The 22,331-nt window shown below is 37.3% G+C and overlaps 1 protein-coding gene and 1 long non-coding RNA gene across 3 annotated transcripts in view; one reads left to right on the top strand and one right to left on the bottom strand.

Annotated features, from left to right (window-relative positions):
• The window catches only part of PPP4R3A (protein phosphatase 4 regulatory subunit 3A), a 38,350-nt gene extending 16,718 nt beyond the window's left edge, over positions 1–21,632 (top strand). The window contains exons 4-15 of one of the 2 annotated variants that reach the window (XM_058740039.1): positions 1,073–1,690; positions 5,550–5,627; positions 5,709–5,825; positions 6,253–6,369; positions 8,261–8,392; positions 8,494–8,596; positions 10,285–10,443; positions 15,893–16,062; positions 17,176–17,318; positions 17,898–18,088; positions 18,460–18,686; positions 19,731–21,632. In XM_058740039.1, coding sequence (XP_058596022.1) covers positions 1,073–1,690; positions 5,550–5,627; positions 5,709–5,825; positions 6,253–6,369; positions 8,261–8,392; positions 8,494–8,596; positions 10,285–10,443; positions 15,893–16,062; positions 17,176–17,318; positions 17,898–18,088; positions 18,460–18,686; positions 19,731–19,841 — 2,166 coding nt within the window. In that variant the 3' untranslated portion in view covers positions 19,842–21,632. Of the gene's footprint in view, positions 1–1,072; positions 1,691–5,549; positions 5,628–5,708; positions 5,826–6,252; positions 6,409–8,260; positions 8,393–8,493; positions 8,597–10,284; positions 10,444–15,892; positions 16,063–17,175; positions 17,319–17,897; positions 18,089–18,459; positions 18,687–19,730 lie in introns of both variants that reach the window. The other variant, XM_058740038.1, reaches the window with a different exon arrangement.
• On the bottom strand, positions 11,956–17,900 carry LOC131517648 (uncharacterized). Its single transcript, XR_009264726.1, has 2 exons — positions 17,639–17,900; positions 11,956–17,507 (listed from the first exon to the last, which is right to left on the bottom strand). It is a non-coding gene; the product is annotated as an uncharacterized LOC131517648 (long non-coding RNA).
• Positions 21,633–22,331: the final 699 nt, after the last annotated feature.

The following is a 22,331-nucleotide window of genomic DNA, read 5'->3' as shown; positions in this document are numbered from 1 at the left end:
TCATTACAGTAAGGGTTTTTGTCCCTTTACATTTGGTTTTTTAATCAAATGCTACTGTATTTCTATAGGTAAAGGCATAGCCTGAGTATCAGGAATCTAAAGCTGTTTTGAGAGTTTATGTAGTTAACAAATCCAAAGCCAACTTGAGACTATGGCTGGTACAATCCGTGAATGTGCCTAGTTGCCTTTCAGTGGTTGTTGCCCACTGGGTTAAGGTCAAGATGATATCAACTTGGAGCATAATTTCAAAACCTATTCCAGGCCTTCTCCCCTTCCAATATCCATTAACAGTCTCTCTTAAGCATGCTAAGCAATTTCAGTTTCTTGGCCGTTTCATATAAGGTCTAAGTTTTCCATGCCTTTATCATTCAACTTGGCCTGTTGGGCTGCTAAATTTAGTGACAGTGTCTCAAATTATAGGGCTAAGATAGCAAAACTTATTTTATTTCAAAATAAGTCTATGCCCTTTGGCAAAAATATCCTTTTACCTTAAATGTATTTAATTGTGAACCCTGAGAGCCCATATATTGACATTAAGTTGGGGCTTAAAACACTTTTTGGGCTTCTTGGAAGGGATCATGAAACCTATAGATTTGGGTGAATAGAAAGGAAAACTTCCATGGTTTGGTTACTTTTAGTAGATAACCTTGGGGACTCTTCTCTACTGTGCTCTACTACGTGTATGTTACAGTTGCTTTTTATAAATAGTTTCACTTTTGTGTAAATATGCTTGTTTCCCATAGTTTTTCTTAACTGATATTTTGGGGCCACCAACCAGCATTCATAGCATATCACTGACCCACTTTGGTCCAAAGCCAGTTTGCACATGTCATTGGCCCTTGCTTTCAGGAATTGATACTAAAATTTTCCTTGTAGCTTATAGTTAATTACATGTTTTCTGTGATCACAACATTATGATGTTTGATATTTATTTGAATTTTACTTAAACTTTGGTGGCTCTCCTGGCATACAGTGCTAGGATTCTTAAAACATCTCTTGTATTCATCTAAGAATATCATTTAGATTTGCTTGATTATATTCTATGACAGCCATCGTAAATCTTATTTAATAGGTTCAAGGAAAGGACCCTTCAGTGGATATCACTCAGGATCTCGTAGATGAATCCGAAGAGGAGCGTTTTGATGATATGTCATCACCGGGTTTAGAATTGCCATCTTGTGAATTAAGTCGCCTTGAGGAAATTGCAGAACTTGTGGCATCATCTTTACCTTCCCCCCTGCGTCGTGAAAAACTTGCACTAGCACTGGAAAATGAGGGTTATATTAAAAAGCTCTTAGAGCTTTTTCATGTGTGTGAGGATTTGGAAAATATTGAAGGACTGCACCACTTGTATGAAATTATCAAAGGCATCTTCCTCTTGAATCGAACTGCTCTTTTCGAAGTTATGTTTTCTGAGGAATGTATAATGGACGTCATTGGATGCTTAGAATATGATCCTGCTTTATCACAACCACGAAAACACAGGGAATTTCTAACAAAAACAGCCAAGTTTAAGGAAGTGATTCCCATATCTGATCCTGAGCTGAAACAAAAAATTCATCAGACATACAGAGTTCAGTACATCCAAGATATGGTTCTACCTACCCCTTCAGTGTTTGAAGAAAATATGTTATCAACACTTCACTCCTTTATCTTTTTCAATAAGGTAGAAATTGTTGGTATGTTACAGGTGAGTTAGATCATTTTATTTTCCTACTTAGAGATACTTCTTGATTGATACCGTTTAAACTGTTAATTGATTTAGCGGAAGTAATTTATTGTTCCTTTTAAATACCTAAATTGAGTTTTGATTTTTGTCTGAAGGTATGTATGTTGGTGTTATTAGAAGAGACTATAGTATATAATACTGTGGGACCAGAGGGGTGTTATGTTTACGTCAGGGAAGGTAAATGTGATAAAGAAGTCTAGCTTGAAGAAGTTAAGGGAATGGTCTTAATGAAATGGTTGAATGTAGAATTAACTGAAGAATATAAGTTCTGTAGAATTGGTAACACTGCCAGGTAATTATATATAAAGGGTCCCAGTTTTTAGGGTCAAGGGAATACAGATGTTGGCAAATTATAGTTGCGTGTCTCCTTAGCAGAGGGCATGCATGCTTCTTTATTAGACGAGTAGGGGGAAGTTGGATGTGGATATGAGTTACAGCTCCACCTGTCACTTAATAGCTATGTGACTTGGGCAACTTTCTTAACCTCCTGAAGCTTCGGTTTCCTGATCGGAAGGATGGTGATATTAGTATCTACCCTGTAAAGTCATGTGACGATAAAAGATCATGCATGAACATGATGTAAGCCTTTTGAACATTATTTTAAAGTATCTATTAATATTTGCCTTATTAAACCCCAAATTTTCTTTTTACAGTATCCCCAGTCTCTCAGGTCTGGTGTTTTAGGGGTGCTTGTATCAGAATTGCCTAGGGTGTAATGTTTCCTGGATTCTGCACAAAGCACAGAAATCAAAATCTATGAGAGCTAGCCAGCAATCCACATTTGTAACACCTTCAAGGTCCAAAAACTTCTCAGGATATTATCCTATAGTGTAGGAATTAGTCTAGTCTAACCGAGATAAATCTTTGCGCTATGCACAAAGTTCTATGATTTGTGCACCTGCCATGTTTTTTGTTTCTTTGATGCCCATGATATTGTAAGAATAACAGACAGATGATATGACTTGAAAGGTCTAAGACTTTACCTCAGATCTACAAATAATTGAAACCTGGTTTTGTTAAAGGAGGCAAATAAATGTCGGTAAGAGCTGCTTGATAGGACATGTTATGAATAAAGTAGTAAGTTTAATTTTTATGGTTGTTCCTTTTTAGAATATTGATGTATTTTCAGGGTTCTTGCCTTTGTCACCTTAAAGAAACAAAACTATAAGTTCAAATAAAAAAGTCTTTTTTTTTTTTTTTTTTTTTCATTTTTATTTATTTTTGAGAGACAGAGCACAAGTGGGGAGGGGCAGAGAGAGAAGGAGACAGAATCCAAAGTTTAGGCTCTAGGCTCTGAGCTGTCAGCACAGAATCCAATGCGGGGGTCGAACTCACAAACTGTGAGATCATGACCTGAGCCAAAGTTGGACGCTTAACCGACTGAGCCACCCAGGCGCCCCAAATAGAAAAGTCATTTTACCAACACCGCTGTCCTGGAGCTAGGAATAATTCCAGTTCATGTTGACTGATTTGACATGTTCTCCATTCTTTTTAAGAGAGACATTTAAACAAATAATACAGTCACTACAGCAAAGGACAATAGTAATCTCTGTACAGTGTATTGTGATTGATATAGAACAGGGAGAAGGTTCCAGTACCAATTTCTATTTGTTCTTTGATAAGCATCTAGTTTTTACTGGAGCCTCTGTTCTGGTTTCCTTGATAGTCCTGAGTGCTTCTGGTCTTTTCCTTTAGCTTCACATGATTCTCATTTTGTTATGCAGGGATTTGTCACTTCTGTGTTTTCTTGGTCTTCATACCTGTGAGATGCCAGTTTTACTCATTAAGTATGAGTAATTTCAAGTTATTGAGTCTGTTTCCCTACAGTATGCTTTGCAAAATCTTGGCTGCCAATGCTGTAGTTTTCTGTCTCATGATGCGGGGCCACTTAGATCCAAAGTGCTGGTACGAAGGAAAGAATTTTATAAATTTTGAAAAGGGATGATTGAGATATAATTTAAACCAGGTTCTACCCACCTTATGTACACAATCATATTCTCCCCTTACTCTTAACTGCTCTGTGTAACATTAAATATTTAAAAAAAAATTTTTTTTTTAACGTTTATTCATTTTTGAGAGAGCATGAGCGGGGAAGGGGCAGAGAGAGGGAGACACAGAATCCGAAACGGGCTCCAGGCTCTGAGCTGTCAGCACGGAGCCCCGACGCAGGGCTCGAACTCACAAACTGCGAGATCCTGACCTGAGCTGAAGTCGGACGCTCAACCAACTGAGCCACCCAGGCACCCCATATTAAACATTTTTTTTTTTTAAACATTCTTATTCTCTGAACTTCTGTATCCCCAAATAGAGCAATTCAGAGAATCTTTTTTCAATCATTTGATTTCCACTTGGTGGGATATGTTATATCTGGGATGTGTCTTGAATTTGGGTGCCACTTGAGGTATGGTCTGTTTGTATATTTTAGAAAAAGTAAAGGTAGGATTAACCAATTTAATATCACAGAAAATGTTTCCTGAGCATGTACAACAGAGACTATGGAGTTTATATTCTAGTGGGAGATTACATACACACACATGCATATATCTATACATACGTACTAAGTATATATTTTTAACTTAGGCATGTCTGTAGGGCTGAAGTAGTGGTTGAATCTAACACTAGCTGAGGTAGTATGGAATTAAAGTATAACAAAATTTTTTATATCGATACAGATATTTTAAGTTTATTTTGAGGGAGACAGAGACAGCATGAGGGGTACAGATAGGAAGAGAGAATCCCAAGCAGGCTCTGTGCTGCTAGCTGTGGAGCCCAATGTGGGGCTCAAACCCACAAACCATGACATCATGCCCTGAGGTGAAACCAAGAATCGGACGCTTAACTGACTGAGCCACCCCAGTGCCCCAAAGTATAATAAAATCTTAGTGAAAAATAGTGATGGAGGGGCGCCTGGGTGGCTCAGTCGGTTAAGCATCCAGCTTCGGCTCACGTCATGATCTCGTGGTTTGTGGGTTCGAGCCCCGCATCAGGCTCTGTGCTGACAGCTCAGAGCCTGGAGCCTGCTTCGGATATTGTGTCTCCCTCTCTGTCTGTTTTTCCCCTGCTCACAACACTGTCTCTCTCACAAAAATAAATAAAGCTTTAAAACAATTTTGTTTTTAAAATACATTTTTAAAATGTTTTATTTTTGAGCGAGAGAGCATGGGAATGTGAGCAGGGGAGGGGCAGAGAGGGAGGGATAGGATCCGAAGTGGTCTCTGTGCTGACAGCAGAGAGCCGACATGGGCTTGAACCCACAGACCATAGGATCATGACCTGAGCTGAATGAAGATGGAATGCTCAACCACACGAACCACCCAGGCACCCCAAAGGAAGCTTTTCTTAATTTTTACCTTCATTTGAGAGGTTGTAGAACCTTACCCTCTAGAGGTAAGGTTTTAAAATCCCGTGTAAATGAGGGGGTTGCGAACTATAGCCCATATCCTTTTTTAGAAGTCAGGTTTTATTTGAACACAGCCACGCTCATTTACATATTGTTTACGGCTGCTTCTTACTATAACAACAGAGTTAAATGATTGTGGCAGGGACCATATGGTCCACAAAGCCTAAAATATGCACACGGTGGCCCTTAAATAGTCTTAGGAAATTAAAGCCTTGCCCAAATATAAAGAATAATTTTCCTTTATAAATCCCCAGTTTCTCCTTTAATAGTTTGGTTTCTCCTTCTCTCTTTTTAAAGAGTACCATTGCCAATACCATCTTTCCTTTTTCCAGTTACTGAGTTTGTACCTTCTATAGTATCTGAAAATTATGTTTTAATATACTCTTACCATTAGCATAAATTTGTCCTTTGATTTAACAGGAAGATGAAAAATTTCTGACAGATTTGTTTGCACAACTAACAGATGAAGCAACAGATGAGGAAAAGAGACAGGAATTGGTAAGAAATTTGATACTTATGAAAGGCACAAAACTAAAACGACAGATCTTTTATATTCACTTGTCCTTTTCCTTCTTTTAGGTTAACTTTTTAAAAGAATTTTGTGCATTTTCCCAAACGCTTCAACCTCAAAACAGAGATGCTTTTTTCAAGACTTTGTCAAACATGGGCATATTACCAGCTTTAGAAGTCATCCTTGTAAGTTTGTTTCTATTTAATTTCCATTATATTTTTAATCCACAAAGATAATATATTTTTATGTTACATGCAATTATTTGGTTATAGCCAAGATTTAATATTAGCTGTGTATTATTACATACAGTAAAAACTATGAAATTCTAGTGGTAGAGAAGAGTCCTTAAACCTTATTGAAAGAATACTCAGGAATTTTCCATATTTTTAAATAAATTGTTAAATTTGCAGCCCGTTGAAATGTTACAGAAGAAGAGTAAACAGGAATAAAAGAAAGTATAACTTTATCCACAGAACAGGTTTTACGTGCCAAATTACCTTGACCTCTTTCTTACTGCATTGTTTTCTTATAATTTGTTAGGTTTTGGGTTTACGTAGCTGTAAGTTCCATATTTTTATAATTCTAGGAGAAATAAGTGCTTTTTATCTGCAGGGCATGGATGATACACAGGTGCGAAGTGCTGCTACTGATATATTCTCATACTTGGTTGAATATAATCCATCCATGGTACGAGAGTTTGTCATGCAGGAGGCACAACAGAATGATGATGTAAGTAAGAAGTTAACAGAGCAAAAAATAACCAACAAGGTAAATATTATTTGCGCTAACAGTAAGTATTTGTACATGGGGAGCTGTAACTGTATTTACTATTTATTTTTAAAGATTCAAATAGCTAATATTTGGGAAAAGTGTAGCCATAATACACATGGCTTTTTCTTCCCCTAAATTGGCTCCTTAGTTTATACAGCAGTTATTTGTTAATGCTCACCTTAAGTTTCTTTTTAAATTTTTGAGATCACATTTCTTAATTCTGTCATTAACTTGATATGCTATCTTATTTGAATCGTTAATCAATAAATTGTTCTTCTGTATGTGGAATTATAAGTAACTTCCCTAGGAAAACATTGGCTTTGCTAGGGATAGATTCTCGAAAACACCAGGAGTGAAGAAAGGAAGCACAGTCCCTTGGAAAAGTATTTAGGGTACTTTCTTTACTGCCTGACCATTAGGGAACGAGCTGTGGCCTTGTTTACTCACTCTTTCTCTCTCTCTCTCTCTCTCTCTCTCTCTCTCTCTCTCTCTCTCACACACACACACACACACACACACACACACACACACACGTACGTCAATTTTAAAGTGAGAGAATCTGTAGTGTGAAGCATGCTCCTGGAGTGTGCTATATGGCGTATGCAGCAGCCCCAAATGTGTGTGCTCTTCTGTTTTATTCTTAGATATTTGATCCAATGATTCTGAATTTTTTTTCTTCCTGCTCCCATAAAATTTTAGAAGTGACTTCTAAAAATAAACTAATATGTTTTGCCCTCAACTGCATCTTGAAAGGGGAGGGAGGCATTTAGGAAAAAAAAAATCTATGCAGAATTCTTGCATTTTTTACAGATTGAGAAAATAGGTTTTACTTTTTTAAAAAGTCTTAAATAAAATGTCAAAATGAAGTGGAATGCCTAGTCATTTTCTGTATTTAAGGGTTGGTCTTTTTGTTTGTTTGTTTTTTAATCGTAGTACCAGGGTAAGTGTAGAAAAGTACCAGTTTGGACTGTTAAATGTTATGTCACGTTTTTCTTTTATAAGTAGTCCTATCCAGAAAACCAAAATACCTGTATTATTAAAAATAAAGGATATTATTCTTGTTGGCCCTGAAACTCACTAGTTGCACATACATTAATTTAGTATGTCACTTTCATGCAGTAGGCCTCTTAATTCCCAATTTCGATCTTTATGTCCATCCTACTGCTGAATATACAGGCAAGAGCAGAGATTTCCTCACTGAATCCCTCTTTGTTTTTATTTTACTCCTTGGGCTAGGAACTGCAGTCATAGAGCTTCGGGAAAACTAGCAATCCGTTTTCACTGACATTGGGAATCATTATAATACATTTGTTCTCTATGCTATCTAAATACCATAATCTTATTTCTTCTAACTTCACACATTTAGGTACCAACTAAATTTATTTTAAATGGAAATTTTGTATCGTTTCCATAAATGGAGAACACATAAGATATCATTTGCCATAAGTAGAAGGAATCTATAGAAATGCAGTGAAAATAGAACAATGCTGTAAATTCTAGCTAAATATTCTTACTATTAAACTGAAAGCCCATTAGCTGTCTTCAGAAGGGAAATTTTGTTATCAAGAAGTACAAAGCTCTCCTGGCACCAAATGAACTTTGTGTTTGCCTTAATCAAAGGGATTTAAAGATCAGAGAGAAAGAGAGACTTTCTTTTCTGTACTTAGTGTAAATGTGCCTGTAGCGTGCTTGAGGGAAACACTGCCATATATCCTGTTAAAGAAGTTAGTCATTTCTTTTGTTTGCAGTTAACAAGGCAGCTAGTATAATGCTGTAACGTGTCATAGTGTGTGCTTTTACATTCCCACTCATAGTAAGTGATCCTTATTGTATGTACTTTTCTCACCAGGATATTTTGCTCATCAACCTCATTATAGAACATATGATTTGTGATACAGACCCTGAACTTGGAGGAGCAGTCCAACTTATGGGCCTGCTTCGAACTTTAGTTGACCCAGAGAACATGTTAGCTACTGCCAATGTAAGCCACAGGCATTTTTCTCATTTTCATACTAGTATATTGTTTATTGCTGGTAGGAACCAATGCCGTTAAAGTTCATGGAAGTGTTTTTGATTCCTTAGAAAACAGAGAAGACTGAGTTTCTGGGTTTCTTTTATAAGCACTGTATGCATGTCCTCACTGCTCCTTTACTGGCAAATACAACAGAAGACAAACCCAGCAAAGGTAAGATAATGCAGGTTGGTAGTGAAGTTCTTTGTTCTTGAATTCTGAAATTCAGAGTTGATGTAGAGTAATAGTCTTTAAAAGTTCAAGTCATTTGGATACATTTTCAAAAAAGGCGCTCAAGGTAAAATTTCTTTAAAAGTGCTATAATTGAAGACAATAAAACATAATAGGAGATAATTGTTGCTTTCAGAATTTTAAAAGTTTTTAAGGCAATATTCATATTTTTTAATTTTTATTTACATAGGTTAAAAAAATAGAAGGAAGTAATTATGAAAAAAGTAATTTTGTTATTTGCACTCCAAATGTGCAGAGCAAGGCTGTGCTCACTATTAAACTCTTTCTTTCCATGGGGGGTTATTCATATACTGATGACTCATTATTTCTGCATTTCATTCCTTTAGCATGCGTGTGTGTATTTCAGAGAGTGGGTTTTTTTTAATTTTTTTTTTTTAATGTTTATTTTTGAGAGACAGAGAGAGACAGAGCATGAACAGGGGAGGGGCAGAGAGACAGGGAGACACAGAATCGGAAGCAGGCTCCAGGCTCTGAGCTGTCAGCACAGAGCCCGACGCGGGGCTCGAACTCACCAACCGTGAGATCGTGACCTGAGCCAAAGTCGGACACTCAACTGACTGAGCCACCCAGGTGCCCCCAGAGAGTAGTTTTAGGATGTTCAAGGGAAATCCTTTATTGATGTTTCGAGAAGATGATTTTGTTCTCGATGAATTATCAGTACAATATAACTTACATACCACTTAGAAAATAAATGTTAAATTTAGTTTTTTGTGACTCTAGGATTAAGTCTGGGAACCATGATAATTCATTTTTCTGTCTACTTTATTTGTACTAGGTAAAGCTTAAGGCTTTTTTCCAAACACATTTATTTAGTTCTTTAAACATTTATTAAAAACCTATTGTGTGGAAGGCACTGTGCTATATATAATCTTTAGGGGCTAAATGGGGGAAATGAAAAAAAGTAAGTAAACCACTTCCAGAAGCTTTCTGCCTGGTGAGGAAGAAAGATAAGCCAACGATAATAACTCAGTGTGGATTCATCCTGTGTAATAAAGGAGCCACAAAACACATTGGAATCATAGGAGCAGAGAGAATCATTCCACCAAAGACCAGATGGCATCTTTCAAGCCCTCCTGTGCCATGTGTACTGTCCATCCTATGAGGGATGTGTTAAGACATGGTAGAGCATTCTTGCACCTTGGAATAAAGCAGATCTAATAGATTCATGTCTCATCTCTGCCTTGCTGTTCATACTTGGCTTTTGTGAAACAAATTCCTCTTAGAGTTGCTGAAGAAAATGTAAAGCACAGTTCTTGGCACATGAGGTAGGATAGGAATCCATTGTTTGTTCCCTTTTCCTTGACTTGAAATTTGGGGTTGGGGCACCTGGGTGGCTCAGTTGGTTAAGCATCTGACTTCATTTCAGCTCAGATCACAATCTCAGCGGTTTGTGAGGTCAAGCCCCGTGTTGAGCTCTGCGCTGACAGCTGGGAAGCCTGCTTGGGATTCTCTCTCTCTCTCCACCCCCCCGCCCCCCCCCCCCCAAGTAAATAAACATATAAAAAATAAAATTTTGGATTGATAGGATTTTACTTGATTGGAATTTAGATACTTACATTTGGAAAGGAAAAGAATATTAGTCATTAAATACAATTGTGTTTTGTTTTTAGATGATTTTCAGACTGCCCAGTTGTTGGCACTTGTACTGGAGTTGTTAACATTTTGTGTGGAGCACCATACCTACCACATAAAGAACTACATTATTAATAAGGACATCCTCCGGAGAGTGCTAGTTCTTATGGCCTCAAAGCATGCTTTCTTGGCATTATGTAAGTGTTACTTCTGGTAGAATTATTTATCATTGATATATTATCATGTTGTTGGTACCTTTGGGTCTTAACTGCCTAAGAAAAGATCATGGATTTTAGGTCAAGAGACCTACATTCTAATAGGAAACTACACCGATTATATAATTTCACCACATTTTGAGATGATTTTCCTCATTTGCATATTTCTCAGTTATATAAGCAAAGGGGTTGGTGTGCATCTACAAAATTCATATTAAAGTATTCCATTGTTAAAATGGCACCTTAGATCATTTTACCTCCGTAACTTTTTTAGGACTGCATTACTAATTATAAATTAGGCGTTCCTGGGTCTCACGCTAAATCATGAAGAATATTTTTGTAATTTGGAAATTGATAGCTAACAGCACTGACTTCCTAAAACACATTCCGAGTTACAAAATGCCCAGCACAAATGTCTGTAGATGGTCCATTCATTGACTGCACAAATATTTTTTTCTCATGTTTATTTCTATTTGACAATATAACATTTTTTTGAACATATAATTGATTGTCAGATTAGCTCACATACAGTGTATATACCGTGATTCATCACTTTACATACAACAACCAGTGCCGGACAGTATAACATTTTATTACCTCTGACAATTCAGAGCAAGAGGGGCAGACTTCAGAGGTGACCAGATCCAGGCTGTGGTCTATTTTTGCACAACTTACAAGCTGAAAAGTGGTTTTCATGTTTGTTAAAGGGTTGTTAAAAAAAAAAAAAGCTACCGACGCCATACATATGTGGCTTAATAAAGCCTAAAATGTGGACTTGTAAACCTTTATGGGAAAAGTTTGTCAGCTCTCTTAGAGCAACACATGGATTGTTCTTAGTTGTACACGTTTTTCAAAACTTAACTGTGTTAAGGCCCTATTTGTTGAAATAAAACATGTTTCAGAATTGCAAATAGGTTATTTGAGAATGTACTTGATCATGTAGCAGCCAGCCTTTGGTAAGTTGACAGACCAATGTGGGGGTACCTTAGCGGCTCGATAAAATGTCTGCTGGTAATTTGTCTTTTGGTTTTTATGGGTAAGTTTGGTTGTTTTGTCATTGTTTAAAGGCATCACAGTCATTCACTAATTGGAGGCCTGAATATATGTATATACACATATATCCATTTTTTGCTATTTTTTTTAAACTTCTTTTACAATTTTTTTACTTAATGGATTTTTAAAATATCCTTAACATTATAAGAACATTATTTTTATAAGGATGTGTTTGATGTTGATTTGCTCTACGATATTTTATCTTTAAAGTAGTAAGTAGAGGGGCGCCTGGGTGGCTCAGTCGGTTAAGCGGCCGACTTCAGCTCAGGTCACGATCTCGCAGTCCGTGAGTTCAAGCCCCATGTCGGGCTCAGTGCTGACAGCTCAGAGCCTGGAGCCTGTTTCAAATTCTGTATCTCCCTCTCTCTGACCCTCCCCCATTCATGCTCTGTCTCTCTCTGTCTCAAAAATAAAAAAATGTTAAAAAAATTAAAAAAAAAAAAAAAAGTAAGTAGAAGTAGATTTCCTTCTAAAAACATTAAACATTTTTATCAGGGTAACCGCTATAGTTGACTTAGATTTTCGGGCCAATGTACACACAGCAGTATGGACTGAGACTACATGTAGTCATAGTATATTTTCATTTTTCAACTTTCAGGTATTTAGTAAAATTAGTTTCTGTTGATTGTCCAGAAACTTTGATGCTACCCTTGGTAAACTTTTTCAGCCAAAGGTAACACGGAGCATGTGTGGCATTAATCTAGACTGCTAAGAACAACAAAAAAATAAATGGGACAACAAAAAAAACAAATGCATTATTTCAGTCCTGCCTTACTAATGTACTATCCATGAGCTCAGCATTTGCAAAAGAAGGGCTTTTTAAACTCCTTCACTTTCCTTCTATACCAACCACAGCAAAAGTGAGAGCCCCCTGACTAAATTGAGAGTGAATTCATAATGAACACTTCTTTCGTGTTAAAATAGAAGGTTTTGTTCAAGTGCGGGGAAAGGCAGTTTAGGACAGAATGGAAAAACTAAATAAATGAGTATGTTGATCATTTATTTCAATAAATGTATCAAGTACCTACTATCCTATTTTGTCAGTACTAAGCTCTGCATTTTAGACATTTGTCATCTGTGAGATCAAGGTGAGTCTTAAAATTAATGGCATGTTGTTGTGAATGATAGTTTGGTTGGTTTGGTTTTCTTAGAGTAGAAAAAGTTTCTTGTAATCAGTGGCATCTTAGACTTGATGAAGTATGCTAAATACCTGGTACAAAGAAAATGAAGATGATTAAGACCTGGACTCAGCTGTCAAAGGGATCAGAGTTCATTAGGAGATAGTCCTGTAAAAATCAAAATACAATGCCCTAAGTACTATATTGAGGTGTGTTTGGAAGCATAGTGGAAAGAATTTATTCTCCACGAATGAGTCAGATCAGGAAAATTTTGCAAAAGAGGTCAACTGGGTTGTATTGGTCATGGGAGAATGCGACATGCTTGGCTGAACACACAGCTAACGTGCAGATGTGGGGAAAGTGTGGCATGTCAACGGTCTGGGGTAGGTAGAACACACGAGTCCAGCGGGAGAGTGGCAGGAGAGGGATAAAAAAGGCTTTTGGCTCGCAGTTCTTGATCTCATTATTTTGCTTGCAGTATCATCAAGAAAAGGTCTCAACATTTAATGAGAACTATGAAGAGATTTCATTTCAGGGAAGGTTTATATTGGAGGAAAATCTTAGTTATGCTTTATTCTTTGCGTTTTCCAAACGGAGTTAGCATTAAACCTAACTCACTCTCACATTATTCTCCGTGTGGCTGTCTTCCCAGATTGAGAACATGAGTAGTTTCTGGAAGAGGATGCCAGTCATAAGGAATAAGCACTCGAGGACTGGCTGTAGAGTATAGAGTAGGAGTTTTTGATCGAGGATTTCTTAAAGAACGAAGTATAAATTTGAGGAGAGGTAGAACGTTTTCAGTCTGCTAACATCACATTGAAAGAAAACGTTAGGTACAGTGTTCATTACAGGTGAATTTAGATGCCACATTATAAGGACAGCAGGTAATGAATGAGTGGTTAAATGTAAACAAGTTGGGAACTTCACCGAACTTGCCTTTTTTTTTTTTTTTTTTTTTTTAAATATCCACTGCTTATTAGAAGGCTTTTATCCTAAAGCCAACAAATCGGTTCTGTAGGGGAGACCAGCAGTCCTTTCACAATTTAGGCCTTTATAGGTTAGATATATACATAGAGCAGTTTTAGCAGTCTTCATTTCCTTGGTTTTTCAGGGTTCATGTCTAGTTTTTTTGTTAAAAATGTGGACATCTATAAAAGGAATGAAATAAAAATGTTACTGTAGATGCTTTATTTGGCCATCATTAGTTACATATGAGGCAAGTCGTCTCAACTTGTGACACGAAATCTCCTGTTGTGTGAGGTAAAGAGGAATGACTTTAGAGACGATTGAAATGAAGCACCAGAGATTCCTGGAATGTTGAGAAAGTTTAGAGGGAAGCATGGAAGCAGAGTGCACTTTACATCGAAAGTCCTCCAGTTATGCCACTGTGGCCTCTCCCAGAAGCTTTCTCTAATTTACTCTGAGCAACTTGACTTGATAGAACTCACTGGTAAATTTTTGAAAGCAACCTTTATTCAACGGCAAGTAGTGGTTGGATACTCTTGATGCAGGTTTGCTTTCGGGGAAGACTTTGAGTGGACGTGACCCACTTCTGGATATAAATAAATGAGGGCAAATGGAAAGGAAGAACAAAACCAAGACCAGTAGAACCGTCTTCCATCTACACCAGCAGTTTCTGGACAGAACTGCTCTTGAGGAAATAGTGGTCCCACTGCACACCTCGGTCTTAGTGAATTCTAGGAAGGGAGTTTCTTACCAATTACCTAGGAACCGCACGCAGACCACAGGGTGCAGCTAGCGTGTGTGATGGTAGGACACAAGTCTCCACAAAGCCTGCAGAGTTCAGAGTATGAATTCTTGAAACAATAGCTCGTGCCTTAATTACTAAAAACTGAACATCTGGCCTGAGCTCCAATGGATTGTTTTTTATTCTGACAAATGGAACTGCCTCACGAAGTTCCTTTGTCAAGTGACATCACAAAAAAACCAAACTCTAAAATCACTGTTTTGGGAAAATAAACCCTTGTTAGGCTTGACTTAACACACAGGTGCCTCTTACTGTTTAAAATGTCTTAATTTCACCATGCTTCTTGTATTTGAAAATAATTCAGTAGTTGGAAAAAAATGCAATTACTCTTCTATAAATTATTTTGAAATTCCCTGCCCAGAGTGTCACTTTAGAAAGAGACACTCTTCAATAAGTTGCATTGTTAAGGCAGTTTATAACCAGCTTGTACCTAAATGGGCATTCACTTGTGGACCTCTTTTCTGCCAACTAAAGAAAAATTGAGCTGCTTTACTCCTCTGCCTTCCCACCCAGAAACCGTGTCAGCATGGTTGCCTGGCTACCTGCTCATGAAGGACTTGATTAATAACAAATTGGCAATTTAACGAGCCACTTCCATGATCTCCAAAGAAACCAAAATACAAACACAATAATTAATCTTGCCAACCGAAGACGATGTGACTGCATGAAGTGAGTATGCTTTTTTGAACTGTTTACAATAACTGGGGCATTAACTTACTGATAAACTCCATTTAGGTAAAGAGGGTTTGTCTAGCTGTCTGAGTATATTTGGATCTTGACGAATGGTGACTTAAGTAACTCCCCATACCTCAAGATGTAAATATACCTTTTAATCTGTAAGTTAAAGCCTAATTAATTGTAAAAAGGAAAATTAGGAAAAAAAGTTAAAAAGCATACTCGCTGCAATAAGCCTAGAGGACCACGTTTTAAAAGCAACATTCTCTAAATTTATTTCAAAATTATGGGAAGGCAAGTTATGGGTCATGCAGAGTTTTGTGGGTTTATAGTAGTTCTCCTGACACATTGACAGATCAACCATCATAAACCCAGAACGCTGATGCAGAATAGTAAGAGTGTCCAAAAATAATGAATATCAAATTATACGTGGATTGCCCTAATAAAACAATGGTTTTTCTGTTGTTTTCAAGGTGACTGTAGAAGGACATATTTAGAATTTTCTCATCTTTAGTATAAAGCTTAATTCATTTGTCAGCCCTGTTTTAGCTCTTATTTTAGATGTGAAGTACATTTTGGTCATTAGTAGGTTCCAGAATTTTTCCACTCTCTGAGACTTGTGTTCTATCATGACATACACTATTTCCAGAATACGTTTTGCTGGTAGCCCTTTTGTGATTCCCTGTTCCTTAGGTACATACTTCTGGAAGCGGTAACCTAACACTGCACGAAGAATTATTTATTACACAGGTTTTTTTTTTTTAATCTAAAATATGGAAGTGGGGTATATAATTTGAACGATGCCTCTGTGTTTCAGGTGCTCTTCGTTTTAAGAGAAAGATTATTGGATTGAAAGATGAGTTTTACAACCGCTACATAATGAAAAGTTTTTTGTTCGAACCAGTTGTCAAAGCGTTTCTCAACAACGGATCCCGCTACAATCTGATGAACTCTGCCATTATAGAGATGTTTGAATTTATTAGAGTGGTAGGTTCTGTATTTTCCAGTTAGAATTTTGGTTTTAATTGAGAATACTGAATATGCATTATTGATATTGTGGCTTGAGGTTATACTTGGAGAAAATTTTAAAAAGAAAACCCATGTAACCGGAAGCTTGTAAGGGATTCAGTTCAAAGTAATACAGTCTCTCAGCAGCTGTGAATCCTTTACAGGATAGTTTGACGACTGATTTAACACTGTCATGGTAATCATTTTAAGAAAGTAGAATTAACAAAAACCACATCAAAACTTTGAGGGCTTCTGAATTGTGACTTTTCCCCATATACTTTCAAAGAACAATTTCAGGGGTGCCTGGGTGGCTCAGTTGGTTAAGTGTCGACGTCAGCTCAGGTCATGATCTCACAGTTCGTGGGTTTGAGCCCCACGTTGGACTCTGTGCTGACAGCTCAGAGCCTGGGAGCCTGCTTCGGATTCTGTGTCTCCCTCCCTCTCTGCCCCCATCCACTCGTGCTTGGTTTCTGTTTCTCAAAAATAAACGTTAAAAAAAATTTAAAGAATAATTTCATTACAGACTTCTGAATCTTTAGTAATAGAGTAGACTAGTGGTTCTCAAACAGTGTGTTAGAATTATCTGTGACATGCTTTAAAATTATGGTGAAACATAATGTGAATTTGCCTTCTTAAAAAAAATATTTGAGCATGCGCGCAGCTCATGACCTGAGTTGAAACCAACTGAGCCGCTCAGAAACCCCCAAAATTTGCCTTTTTAAAAAGTGTACAATTCATCGGCATTAAGTGCGTTCACACTGTTGTGCAACCATCACCACCATCTGTCTCTAGCACTTTTCTGTGATGTGCTGATCCCACCCCACACTTAAATTTAAGAATCATCTGGGGTGGGACCTGGGCATTTACTTGGGGAAGACCCGTTAATTCTGAGATACACCAAAAATCAGAGACACTTTGGTACGTAGCATAGCCAGTTATGCCCATTTTCAGCATTTGATTAAGACTGGCTTATAATTTTATGAAGTTCATCTGTTTGGGGCAGGTTATTGAATTCTCTACAATTAAGCCTCCTCTCAGCAAAAGTAACATTTTCCTATTGTATGTTTTCATCACTATAATTCTTTTCTGTAGGAAGATATAAAATCATTAACTGCTCATGTAATTGAAAATTACTGGAAAGCGCTGGAAGACGTAGATTATGTACAGACATTTAAAGGATTAAAACTGAGATTTGAACAACAAAGAGAAAGACAAGATAATCCCAAACTTGACAGGTAAATTCCTACATTTTTTAATCTATTCATTCAAGTTCGACGGTGGTGCCTCTTTCTGGCCTGGCTGGGGGAGGGAGGGATGGGATAAGCGGGAGTTGTAGTTTTCTGCAATGGCCAACGTGAATGTTGCCCTGAAGGTGTAGGTGGATATTGGCTTGGTCTTGGACTCTTCCTTAGGCATTTATCAGACTAGATAGTGAAAAAGAAAACCCAACACTTATGTGGCAGTGGGGCTTCATTGATTTGCTTTGAATTACTTTGTTAGCAGTTACTTAAGAAATCTTGTATATTTTTCTAAATGCCTGAATTCACATACTTACGGTAGACTTTAAAATCCATGAATTAGGATTAATTCCTGATGTTAACAAGTTTAATAACTGATCCATAATACTAGAGATGGTGGACTTTTTCAATCATATATGAAAAATCTGGTTGGGTAGAGTCTGGTTCTTAATTAGCCTGTGTATAAATCTGTTCTCTCCTTGCTCTGTTAAGACGGTCTAATTCGGAGCACCGCTTTGAAGACTGTCTAAAGGAGTCTGCGGAGGAGTCGGTTTACTTTCTTCTCTTTACTCCTAGCATGCGGTCCATTTTGAGGAATCACAGGTATCGAAGAGACGCCAGAACACTAGAAGACGAAGAGGAGATGTGGTTTAACACTGATGAAGATGACATGGAAGATGGTGAAGCTGTCGTGTCTCCATCTGACAAAACTAAAAACGATGATGATATTATGGATCCAATAAGTAAATTCATGGAAAGGAAGAAATGTATGTTGAAAAGCTGGGCAAAAATGACAGCTTTCCCACCCTGGTTTCTTTCTCTCTTTCTTGAGAAAATGAGTATCTACTTTGTGTCGTGACCTAGATTTCAAAGACTTAGTTGCTTTACAGAATGTGACTTAATGGCTGGGGGTGAAAGCATGGACTAAATTTTCTTAATAGGAGAACTAGATTATTTCGGGAAGGGTGGAAACACTGGATACAGAAGGAAGGTTTCATCCCTTCTCGTAGCGTGTTGAACATGTGTTTTCCCCCAGCAAAGGAGTAAGCTAGGAAATTGTGTTTAGTGCCACCTCATTTGGGGGGATTAAAAAAAGACAAGTACGGGTGACAACTATTGACAATATTCTTGTTTTTAGTAAAAGAAAGTGAGGAAAAAGAGGTGCTTCTGAAAACGAATCTTTCTGGTCGGCAGAGCCCAAGTTTCAAGCTTTCCCTCTCTAGTGGAACAAAAACTAATCTCACCAGCCAGTCACCTGCAGCAAATCTGCCTGGTTCACCGGGATCCCCGGGATCCCCAGGATCTCCAGGCTCTCCTGGATCTGTCCCTAAAAGTACATCTCAGACGGCAGCTATTACTACCAAGGTACATTTTGACTTCCAGGCCTTTCTCATTTAATCTGGTTCAACAGTAACTGTGACTGAGATTTCCTTTGGGTACTGTCTTTTGGAACTGATCAAACCTTTCTGAGCTAGAGGGAATGAATAATTCTCCCACTACTACCTGAATGTATGCAGAAAGTTTTTTATGACCAATACCAAAGTCTGAATAAATCATTTTGGTGGTTTGCATTTTAGAACTCTGGTTCAGATTTGTTTCAAAACATACACAAAATTTTAAAGTTATTCTTTATCAAGTTTCCCAATTAACACCCAGATAAAGACTTGTGTGGAAGAAAAATAATTAGATACCTGGACATTCCCAACACTATTTTTCCAAGCAAGGTTTATAAAAAAGAATTAACCATCATCTCTTTTCATATAAGAAAGGATCAAAATTTTAACACCAAAAATGTGGACAAGACATAATCTTAGGATAAAAACCTATTCCCTGGGCCACCTTATGCTGCCCAGGACTAGCAGACTGGGCATGTGGAATTCGCTGATCTAAATCGGGAATACAGTGCCCCACCCAACAGTTGTTTTTTCTTTGACAATTGCACGAGACCCCTAAGGGCTAAGAAGTGAATCTGAGAGATGCTGAAGTGAAGGGACCACAGAGCAGTGGGACTTCCTCCACAGTCTCCTAAATAGAGCTGCAGTGGTTTCTGGCGAAGGCACGGGTCTAAAAGGAAGCTGGAAGGAAAGGCAGACTCCCTTTCCTAAAATTCTAATGGCCTGCCCTCCTGGTCTGTTGATCTTCTGTAGTTTGTTAATGCACTATTAAATTTTAAAACATTTTTTCAATTCAGTAATTACTGATTCCATCTCCTGGGTGATTTGTTAGGATTATAGACTAAAAATTTTATTACGGAAAACTTAGGGAAAATACAGTGAATTTCAGTTGCATCTAATCTCACGTAACCACACAGTATATTGGGAGGGGGGAATCTGTATCCTTTATCTAGACTTAAAATATGTGCTGGAAATGTAGTTTAAAAAAAAATAAATAAACCTTATTTCTGAACAGGGAGGCCTCGTGGGTCTGGTAGATTATCCTGATGACGATGAAGACGATGATGAGGATGAAGATAAGGAAGACACGCTACCGTTGTCAAAGAAAGCAAAGTTTGAGTCCTAATAATGGCAACTGCCTCTGATCAGTACCTGTTGAGAAAACTGGTTCTCTACCCCTCCCCCCTACAAAATCCACAACAAAGCAGTGGTCTCTTGTGAATGACTGATCCAGATCAGCCTCCCACACTTGACTTCTGCTCATCAAGTGCCAATTCAATGGAGCAGGAGGAGGGGACATTATACATTTAGGGGAAAGACTTAAGCCTTTGAGCTCTCCAGCTTGGACCACACATTGCCCTTTTCTCAGGGAAGGAAATGGAAACAAAAAGCCAACAGGGCAGGGGTTTTGTAAGTGGAACTCTGGATTGACTGGTCAGTTGCTACAATCAGAATATGCTTTCTCGGACCACGTTTGAGACTCAGAAGAATAGGCTCTTGTGCCCTGATTCTTCACTAGTTAAGAATGCCAGCAGTTTCTTTGTATAAAGAGACCTGCCTTTAAAACCATACATTCTGAGCATTTTAGTCAAGCTACAACAGGTTTGGAAAACCTCTTTGGGGGAGGGGCGAATATAAAGTTTCCTCTTTTTTATCTGTTCCCTTTGCCCTTCAAACTGCAGATTTTTTTTTTTTAAAGTGGGGATTTGTCCCTACTTGATTAAAGATTGAGTGGAATTCTAGATGTGGTCATTTGTGTCATAATTTTTTGGTTTCATTTTGTTTTTGATTTTTTTTTCTCCCCTGAGTGTATGCTTAGTTGTTGAGTATATATATTTGGGACCATTAAAACTTTTTTTGATGTAATATAACCTAACGTTGTGCTGGTACCTGTTTTACCATGTGTAATTTTTGTTCTACATCACAGTTCTTAATTTGTTTAGAGTTTTATGAAAGATGGTATAGTTTTTATTGACAAAAACAAAGTAATCTTACAACTATGTGCATACAAAAGCAATACTATTTTGTGACTAAATATTTTATATTAAAATTTACATCAGCAACTGTCTTGAGAATTCAGGGAAATAGAGTGGAATTTAAAATTTCAACCATTTTGTTAAACCTAGAAACGTGAAATTAGTATTCCAAAGAGATTCTGAAATTTCATATCTTGGGAAAATGACGGTACATTAAATCTAAATTGAGGCTGGATGATTTAAAAATAACATATTTGACTTTTGAATAATAAAAAGAAAAGTGAAGAGTAAGAGAAATTGTATTAGTTGTATGTTTCTTTTCTTTTCTTTTTTTTTTTAACTACTCCCTTTGGAATACCAGCTGGAGTTGTAAGTGGTGGTCCCTAAATAAATACGTGGCCAAAGGACCATCAGCTATCACCTTAGTGCAACAGTATTTTTAAATAGGTTCCTTTTATTGTCATAGGTGTTAAAATTCTTTTAAGGAAGTGAAAACATACCTTGACATCACATACCCTCACTTTTTTTTTTTTAATAAGCTTTTAGAACTTAAGAATGGGTTTACAAATGTGAATAAAAATCCATATCCAGGAAATGATACTATTTTAAGTATCATACTTTTAACTGAGTTAATCTAACAAGCACTGTGTGCTTCTACTCTTTGGCTTAGTCCTCAGGAAATTCTAACATGTGGTACCAAAAACAAGGTTATATTTAATACTTGGAAAGAAAACCAGGAAGTGGTAACTTGTTACAGTCATGAAACAAGTTTTATTGTTGGCTGTTTTTTTTAACAAATTTTGGGTGCATAGTTAACTATAAGCGTTTAAGTGTATTTCACTACAGTCTAGAGATACTTCGGAGACTCCAGTTCTGGCTATTAATAATTGAAGTTAATCAAGTTACCTTATCAATAAAGCGAAGAAAGATCTTAAGTTTAATTATATTACGTCTTCCTTTGTTACCTAGCAAGTCCCATGTTTGTGCCTTAACTGTACAGTTTAAACTCACTGCTGGTTGGGCTCCTGGAACACTTGTCTTGGTGTTCTCACAGCTCCTGAGTAGAGGGGAGGAGCGCCCCATGCTTTCATAAATTCCGGTCCAGCAGTTAAATTAACTATTGGCCCTTAACAGGTAAGAGACACCCCTTCATTGATGGATAGTTGCATTTTCTCAGCTATTAGCAATTACAGGTACTGAAGCAGAAAACTGACACCAACTGCTATAATAGAAATTAGTTCTAAAACAGCTGGTCACTTTGCAGAGGGAAACTTAGCAATAAATTGCTAGAAGGACAACACTTGAATTGACACGTCCACCTGACTCAAAGGCCTGTACTGTTGAATAGATACGGTCTTGAAAACAGATGTAAATATAATGGTGTGAAGTTAGAAATTCTTATTTTCCATTTTAATGATACCTATTGGTTCTTTTGCTCATTTTGCAGTGCTTAAAATGAAAAACAAAAATTGCACTTCTGTGGGGTGATTTCCCAACAACTTCTGAAGAAGACTTACAATTAACTGCATGAAACACCTTGATATCCTGTCTGGTCCAGAAATGCCACCCTGGCTTTTTTTTTTTTTTTAATAGAATTGAAGCCTGATAGTTTTTTCCCTGCCTGACTATACTCAAATCTT

This window comes from Neofelis nebulosa, chromosome 7 (genome assembly GCF_028018385.1).
Source record: "Neofelis nebulosa isolate mNeoNeb1 chromosome 7, mNeoNeb1.pri, whole genome shotgun sequence".
NCBI classification, from domain to species: Eukaryota; Metazoa; Chordata; class Mammalia; order Carnivora; family Felidae; genus Neofelis; species Neofelis nebulosa.
The sequence above is the reverse complement of the archived record's forward strand: the minus strand, read 5'-3'. Positions and strand labels throughout refer to the sequence as shown.